Here is a 9,328-nt window from a genome sequence, read left to right as displayed (position 1 = left end):
AGAACGTAATGCTTTACACCATATTTAGGTAATATGTTATTACATGACAGATGAAATTATAAGTGCTCTAATATTGTTGTTACTATAGTTGCAACATACCAACTTCGAGCTATATGACGTAGATTTGTACCATCTCGCCGTCATAATCAAGAAGGTATTTTGTTCAGTATTTCTTTCGTACTGGACTGTTCCTGGCGTATATGAACACTTACACACTTTACAACTATGATGACCTCAGTAATTTGGACAATACTTAATACTGGCTGCAATCAGCATAAATGATAAGCTGTTTTTCCTTTACAATAGAAAACTCAGAAAAGTGCCACATCAATAGCGTCAATTTATTTAACCCAAATAAAAACTAAAACAAAACATAGTTAGCAGCTGCTCTTTTATGGTTCGCAGACTTAACAACTGACCCTTTTGTTCAGTAGTTGCATGTTCGATGATGAATACATATATATACTAAATTTTAACATTTTAGCAATTGACACACGATCAGCTTTTTATTGAAAATTATTCACACTATGACCTTTATTCGATCGTCAAATCACTATTATATATATCATACCACTAGATTACATATATAATATATAAATTGTTGTCGTTCTAAAGACGCCAATCCGGCGAGACGGGGTATAACTGAACCATCGTAGAGCTTTGCGCCGAATATTTTGGTATTTTAACATGTACACTAGGGGACGCGTATAGCATCGAATGCCTTAAATGTGGAATGTTAAGTCACGGCATATACATTGTTGAAAAGAGTAAACTATACAAAAAACACAACCAAACTACGCATTGTGATCGATTAAGTTAGGTAACCACTAGTTCATGTTGGACGGTACACATATTCTGTCAAAGTTTTCCAAATCAAATATCGTGCCACTTCTGTGGAGCCACCAAGTATAATAATAATGACGGTCATGTTTTATCTATGCAATCTGACACAACGACGTCAATCAGAACATGACTGTACCGAAATCACGGCCTTTATAAGGTATAACCTCGGATAACGTCTTAACATTAACAACACAGTTTGACAATGATTCGTGCTCTTCACTTGTTAGCTCTTGTGGCTTTGATTGGTAAGTATTTACTGCTCGACAACATTTACCTGGTATATTTAAATATAATAACCTTACATTTGGAATTGATTTCCTTGTGTTCTTTCGGTTTTGTGCGTGTACGTTTTGCATCGGTTTAAAAGACTATAACAGTATATGTAGTGAAGTACGCTCAGCCGATTCACATCGCTTCCAGTTCGGAAACTTATTTATTCTTCGTAGCGGCATATATTATATATTTTCATGCATAAAGGTAAGTGTCAGGTAAATATTTTGTCGATCTGTACTAATACGTGTATTCAGCAATTTCTATCTGGAGACGAGGTTCACTTATTTTGATCTAAGTTTACACTACAATGCACTAGTCTTAACATACCAGAAACAATATCTGTTACATTTTCGACCATTGCTTTCTGGTAGCATCGTTCAAGTATAATAGTCTATATCTTTTCTATAACGTTTTTGTAAAAACACCGAAATAAAATTACTGAAACACTCGGCATTTTATTTCTACACGTCTATTTTCCAGCCTATGTGTCGGCCTTCTGTACCTCTAATGCCGACTGTCCGGCCAGCGACTGCGGACATGGGGAGATGAACACCTGCGTCCTCGTGAGCGGCGGTGGTGTTGGCTTCGGAGAGAAGCAGTGCCAGTGTGTGCGCCATAAACGAGGTTTGTATTGTATTGTTAGTTTTGGTATAATTGTTTATCTGGCTCAGCCTATAGAGCGTTTAGATGTTACTGGCATAAGTAAGTGCATAAAGTATTGGTATACCGCTTTTATCTTACAACGTACATAATACTCTTTTTTCATTGGCTCAACAAGGTCACACGATGAAGCATGTTTAGCAAACGTGTTTGTTTGGAAAACAATTGTACTCGGTAAGATTAATTTATTACACGGTTCCGTAGTGATCCCTCATTGTGTGATGAAGGGTAGGAAATATGTATGAGGTCGTGTATCTCACCGTCCGGGGTCAGTATAAGTCAAATAACAAATAATATCGCCCACAACATCCCCATGATTAAATGAATGTTTATTCTAAGACATGTGTCTTTTCTCGTGTGAGCCGCATTTTGATAAAAAAAATGGTATGAAGACATTTGAGGTGTCTAGTACGATAATTAAATTACAATTAAAATACTCAAACGTCACATTGGATTAATAAAACACGTAATATTTTGCTAATTGTGCAAAAGACACGTGTTTTGCAAACAGATTCATGCACGGTTAATGTTCATTTGCTAGAACATTTAATTAAATACTAATGTTAATAATAATACTACATTGTAACAGCTCTGCTGTAAAGCACGACACACATGTTCATGTGTGTGTCCTCTTTATACTACGGTGATATTAAAACGTTTCCCTTTCCACTACAGCCGCACCGTGTCAGACGACCAGTGACTGCAGCCATCTGTCATGTCCTATCGGTCAGTCCCACGCCTGTGTCCAGCACGGAGGTCATGGCGAGAAATCATGCGTCTGCCAGTGAAATGTCATTGTAAGTGAAGCGCAATAAAAATATAACGTCACTTTTGAGTTTTTACATGAACGATTGCGTCATAAAGATTAATTGCATTTTACCTGTATTGGCGCACTTGCTGCATTTAAATACAATTTGAAAATTAAAATCGAAATTGACACCGGCTGATTACAATAAAACACATCATCTCCTTACTCATATTGCGAACGCCAAATGGTACTTAAAACATTAATTTTCGGATTTACAAATTTTCGCCATGAAGTAAACGAATAGTATATTTAAACTGAACTAACAAAATCATTATCATAAACATCTGTTTCTGATTGCACACGAGCTATACTTCTGAAACTAACGTAGTTAACTATACATAAACGAAATAAAAATCTAGTGAAGATAACACATTTCTACACCTGATGAGATCACTTATTTGTTTTAAACAACACAAACATAGTTATCAGTCTACGCTTATAATTCGTAACTATCAGACTTGTGTCTTGTTCTGAGAAAACTGGACTTAATTCATGTGCGTAAAGTGTCGTCCCAGATTAGCCTGTGCAGTCCGCACAGGCTAATCAGGGACGACACTTTCCGCTTTAATGGTATTTCTAGTTTCAAGGAAGTCCCTCCTTACCGAAAATCAAGTTAAGGCGGAAAGTGTCGTCCCTGATAAGCCTGTGCGGACTGCACAGGCTAATCTGTGACGACACTTTACGCACATGAATTAAGCCCAGTTTTCTCAGAACAAGACACTGCTAAACAAAGAAAGTTTTAATCTGCCATTTGCAGATACCACTTTGTGCAAATCTACTTTCACTCCCTATTAATTGACGACGGAAATAAATTATGTAAACCGAAATTAGAGGTAGATTTCAAGATGTTTGATTATTGCGCATAATTACTCGATCAAACACATTTCTAATATGCATATATCTGATGTTAATTGCGTAGTCTGTGTAAGTACATGTAACGTATTTTGTAGGTTTTCAATTGTTCACTAACACACGTCCAACACACATTCTGTGTTAGTAAGATAGCGAACAAGCCTAATTTTGACAATGAAATACATTTTTTTAACCATTGCCCTGAATGTTTTGCCTTGATTTTAAAGGTATGCATGAAGTTGTTGCTCACGACACACCGTTACGTTAATATGTGTGCCAAAATTATGTAAACATCCTTCTATGCATGGTTGCATTTTAAAAGTGTAGAGTGGATGATCCATATTTTGACATACATGTATACAGTCCAACCTGTCATAGCAACGACCACCTTTTAATAGAGACCACCTGTCCATAAAGACCACAACGATTTCCTACCGAACGATTTCGCTATATATTGTACCTGCGAATAAAGCCCACCTGCGAACAAAGACCAAGGACCGCCATTTTACATTCCCAAATGTTTATTTTGATACCTAACAAAGACCACTTCAATCATAACAATCAACGATTTCGCAACTTTCAATAAAAAAATGGCCACCATGACGCTATGACAGTCACGTGATAAACATCTAACTAGTTGACTCGTCGGTCGCTATGGAGATATTGGCAAGTGAAAGTTTACTGCACTCGATAGCAGTTGTTTGTTTACTTAACACGTATTGCTAATTGGTAGCCGCCCGCTTCTTTTATGCATTTATCAGTTTGTCGAAAGCGTAAGAAGTTGCCTTTGTATTTTAGTGACTCGTGATTGATGTACTAATTTCCGAAAATATAAAACAAAAGTTTAGAGCTTTCATGAACTCATTAAGGAAATTTACGGTTTCGTTACAATTACAATGCCAATTACAAATAAAAGTTTTGATATTCGTTCCTTTTTTAAATTTCTCCGTGATAAGACGTGCCATGAATATCGATACGGAATTTGCCAGTTCAAGTACATATACATGTATGTTAATAGTTATTTATACATGATATGATTATTGAAATAAATTATAAAAACATAAGGAAATTGAAATAATAAATATAAAATCAAAACTGTGCTTTCAATCCTTTATGACATTATACATGCATTAGTATTCAACCATTTAAGCAATAGAGCACATACATAGATAAGGTACCTGTTAAAATCCTACTAGCATATTTTGCAAAGTTTCAATCGACCCTGCGAATAAAGAACACATGTGAACAAAGACCACAACGACCAAATCCCTTTAGTGGTCTATATTGACAGGTTATACTGTATTAGTGTTCTGTATTTTGGCATTTGACATTCTAGTTTAACCTTGACCTTGAAAGTAGTGACGTGATTCTTCCGCAAGATATGCGGTCTCATATATATTAAAATGTGAGCGAAGTTATATGATATTCCTTCAATGCTCGGGGAAGCGAGAGAACGGACAAGACACATCTCTTTAAGAGTGTGGCATACTTGAAAACTAGATCTACATAAGGGCTCTTGTGTTTTATCTTGAACTAAAAAAAGGCACGATTCTATGTCTCGCATACTATGGAATTCGTTTCACGGGATTGGTTGAATGAACAATCCGTCATTAATCAGGCAATAAGCTTAGCCTGCATCGAAGGTACGCCTTATTTTCAGGAAACAAGATTTTAAAAATCAGTTCTATAAGCAATGTTTTATAAAATATATATGTTTTGTTTCATTCTTCTGCATGTCTTAATATGAAGTAAATTATAACACTTACTATATCAATATACTATTATATAAGTTTACATGTTTTTTGCGTTATTTTAGGTTAAATTGATATCGATGATTTAATATCAATATAAAATGTGTGTGTCACTCTTGAATTGTTTTTCTTTTACATCTGCGTTCAAATGCTGACTTGAATAATTCTTGGTTCAGACGTCTTATGCCAACATGGTGATATTCTTTAATAATAAATATTTTATGAAGTTATTTATACATCTGAAAAGAGACCAATGAAATGTGAGCATTAACAAATTATAACAAAACCAACTCTTAAGTTCAAAGCCACTTTCTAAAAATTGAGACTCAAGAACTATGGTAAAGACTATATGGAAACATAAAACGCCAGACAAACATCGGGGGGGGGGGGGGGGGAAATTCTTGTCGAAGAGTCTTTCCTGTAAGGCAAATGCACAATAGCTTATACAATGCAATTCAAGACAGCATATGCAAAAAGGCATTAAATATAAAAGAATTAATTAAGCTGGAGCCATCGTATCTGAACAGTCAAAGCAAAGCATTTATGGTTTAAACTGGTTAATGGCCAGCCTACCCGCAGACTTACACAAAAGTTTAAATAAACTTCAATCTCATAGCAAAGTAATTCAATTTCAAAAGAAAAAAAAACAAAATTATAACAATTAATTAAATTTCAATTAAATAACTCAATGATAACGACGTATTACTTCTTATCTTGTATCCTATTTACATGTTGAGAAGTTCTTCATTTTCAATTTCCGTCAGAAATCCATTATCCAGTTCGTGCTGTGACCAACACAGCTATTTGAGGTGCAAACAGTTCTTCACAATTAACGAAAAGCATAATTTTATATTTTTACATTGAAAAGCTAGACTCCTGTTTTGCTCCATCATTTGAAAGAGTTTACGAAAAATAGCGCAAGTTTAATCTGATCAGAAACAAATATAATGAATATCAATCGAAGCATCTGCAATGATGTTGAAGATTTTGTATTATGTTTAATACCTTAGACTTGGTATGCAGGTTGATAGCGAAAAAAGTGTGTAGTGTGGTAATATTAAGGATACCTAGATTGACTGCAATAAATGTATGAAGTTGATAGCGATTGATAAATAAATAAATAAATAAATAAATATATAAATGAATAAATAACTGAATATAAATATATATATATATATATATATATATATATATATATATATATATATATATATATATATATATATATATATATATATATATATATATATATAATAAAGTCGCTTTAAGCCGTTTATATAAAATAAAACGCTTTTATTAAATTTGCCGTAGCTTTCGACCTCTCGGTCTTCTTCAGCGGACGTTATATTATTGAACGTTACATTGCGCACCCTTTTTATTAGTCTTTTGTGTTTATTCCATATGGTTTGAACGTCCTCAATTTACGCTTCTAAAGTTGTTCGATGGTCTTCCGGTACTCGTCCGATCCATTTCATTTTTCGAGTCCCATGACCCGGAAGTCCGCGACGTTGTGGCCGTTCGTGTAAAAGTGCTCGGCAACCGGGTCATTGTGTCGAGTCCGTATCCGGGACAGGTTAAGGAGATGTCGCCGGTACAGGGTATCTCCCGTTTCCCCTACGTATACAAAGGTCTTACATCGTTCGCAGTGTACAGCGTAGACTACATTGGTGGATTTGCAGGTGACCTCGTTCCGCACATTGTAGCTTTTGCCGGTGGTATCGCTGAACTTTTCGGCCTCCATCATGTACGGACAGATGACGCACCTCTGCGCCCCACAAGGTCCGCTCCTGTTTGGAACCCGGAAAAACATTCGGTTGTGTTTTTTATGAACCAATATGTCTTCCAGGTTGCAGTCTGTTCTGAATGCTGCTAACGGGGGTTCAGTAAATACATTTTTCATACGATCGGAAGTGTGGAGTGTGGGCAGGTGTTTCCGGAGGATATGGCCGACATTTGGTAGCGCTCTGGAGAAAGTGATAACGAGCGATACCCTGGAAGTACATTTTGAAGACACCTTTATACGCAGCAGATCTTCTCGCTTCTTGCTATCAACTTTCTTCAGTTCTGTCTCGACGAATCGGACATTGTATCCTCGCTGCAGTAGTTGTTCTTTGATCTCATCTCTGTGTTTTTTGTAGTCTGTCTCTTCCGAACATATTCGTTTCAGCCTCACACCTAAGCCGTAAGGAATGGCCTTTTTCGTAGACTCGGTATGAGACGAGTCCTTGTGCAGGTAGAGGTGCCTATCTGTTGGTTTGGTGTATAAGTCTGAAACCAGCCTTCCTGTTCGAATTGACGTCATAGTGTCTAGGAATTCGAGCTGCTCTGTTGAGTAGCGGAGCTCGAGCTGTATCCGTGGATGGATTGTATTTGCAAACGCGTGGAATGTCTTTAGTGCCTCCAAACCATGTGTCCACAAGCCCCAAACATCATCAACGAACCGGAAGTAAGCTTTTGGATGTTTATTTGATTTAGAAAATAATTCTTTCTCCCAGGCTCCCATGTAGGTCGACGCGTAGTTCATACCTATGTGCGATCCTATGGCAGTTCCTTCATTTTGCATGTAGTGGTCTCCATTGAATGAAATGGTGTTGTTATTTAGGACAGTGTCCATCATTATGATCGTGTCGTTGGTTGGTACTTCCGGTTGCACTCGCTGATTGAGAGCTTCAGTTACTGCAGCACGGGCCTCTTCTCTTGGTACGCTGGGGTAAAAAGCCTTCACATCCAAACAATATATGATGGTACCGTCTGCTAACGGCTGCTGTATCTGTGCTATTTGGTTTAGAAAGTCGGTTGTGTCTCTCACATACGACGGAAATGACGTCACATGATCGCGCAGTTCATTTTCCACTTTTTCCGCCATCTTCTCTGTCGGGTGATTACGGCCGTTTACAATAGTGCGGAGAGGCATCCCAGGTTTATGAAGCTTCGGGTTGCCCTGAAGCTTACCGGAAGTTCCACCGCTGCTGGTGAGATACCTTCTAAGGTCACTGTCGATCGACCCCTTCTTGTAAAGAGTGTCGGTCACTTTTTTCACTTTGTTTTCCACAATTCTTGTTCTATCATCCGTCACGTCGACGTATGTGTCACTGTCCGACATTTCACACTTCAGCTTTTTGACATATTCTTCCCTGTCCATTATCACTATCCCCGACCCCTTGTCGACAGGCCGAATAACGATGTTGTTGTCGTGGAGTAATTCTTTGATTGCCTGTTCTTCCGATTTGCTTAGATTATATTTAAATTTTCGTTTTAATCCGCAAATGATGTCGTCTTTGACCGCTTGTATATATGTGTCCAGCCATTTGTCACTTCATGTCATAAATCTCTCTTGTGTGTGTGTGTGTGTGTGTGTGTGTGTGTGTGTGTGTGTGTGTGTGTGTGTGTGTGTGTGTGTGTGTGTGTGTGTGTGTGTGTGTGTGTGTGTGTGTGTGTGTGTGTGTGTGTGTGTGTGTGTGTGTGTGTGTGTGTGTGTGTGTGGTGTGTGTGTGTGTGTGTGTGTGTGTGTGTGTGTGTGTGTGTGTGTGTGTGTGTGTGTGTGTGTGTGTGTGTGTGTGTGTGTGTGTGTGTGTGTGTGTGTGTGTGTGTGTGTGGTGTGTGTGTGTGTGTGTGTGTGTGTGTGTGTGTGTGTGTTTGTGTGTGTGTGTGTGTGTGTGTCTCTGTGTGTGTCTGTGTGTGTGTGTGTGTATGTGTGTGTGTGTGTGTGTGTCTGTGTGTTTGTGTTTGTGTGTGTGTGTGTGTGTGTGTGTGTGTGTGTGTGTGTGTGTGTGTGTGTGTGTGTGTGTGTGTGTGTGTGTGTGTGTGTGTGTGTGTGTGTGTGTGTGTGTGTGTGTGTGTGTGTGTGTGTGTGTGTGTGTGTGTGTGTGTGTGTGTGTGTGTGTGTGTGTGTGTGTGAGTCTGTGTGTGTGTGTGTCTCCGAAAATTTTTACACAATGAAAATCGTTTCTACGCTAATTTTGACAAGGAGGACATTCGTTAATATGTTGTTTGAACTACCCGGACATTCATTCCTACGCTATCTAGACATCCCGGACAATCGTTCCAACATTATTTTGACAGACCGGATATATACTCCTACATCGTTTTAACGCACAGATTTCTGCAAGGTTTGGCAAATTACAGATCAAAGTGTAAGTCG

The 9,328-nt window shown here is 37.9% G+C and overlaps 1 protein-coding gene across 1 annotated transcript; it reads right to left on the bottom strand.

Moving 5' to 3' along the window:
* Nucleotides 1-5,418: 5,418 nt before the first annotated feature.
* Nucleotides 5,419-8,329, bottom strand: LOC127852672 (uncharacterized). Its single transcript, XM_052386656.1, has 2 exons — nucleotides 7,189-8,329; nucleotides 5,419-5,426 (listed from the first exon to the last, which is right to left on the bottom strand). The coding sequence occupies exons 1-2, from the start codon at nucleotides 8,327-8,329 to the stop codon at nucleotides 5,419-5,421; spliced, it is 1,149 nt and encodes a 382-aa protein (XP_052242616.1).
* Between the last annotated feature and the right edge of the window lie 999 nt (nucleotides 8,330-9,328).

The sequence above is a fragment of the Dreissena polymorpha genome, chromosome 1 (assembly GCF_020536995.1).
Source record: "Dreissena polymorpha isolate Duluth1 chromosome 1, UMN_Dpol_1.0, whole genome shotgun sequence".
NCBI classification, from domain to species: domain Eukaryota; kingdom Metazoa; phylum Mollusca; class Bivalvia; order Myida; family Dreissenidae; genus Dreissena; species Dreissena polymorpha.
The sequence above is the reverse complement of the archived record's forward strand: the minus strand, read 5'-3'. Positions and strand labels throughout refer to the sequence as shown.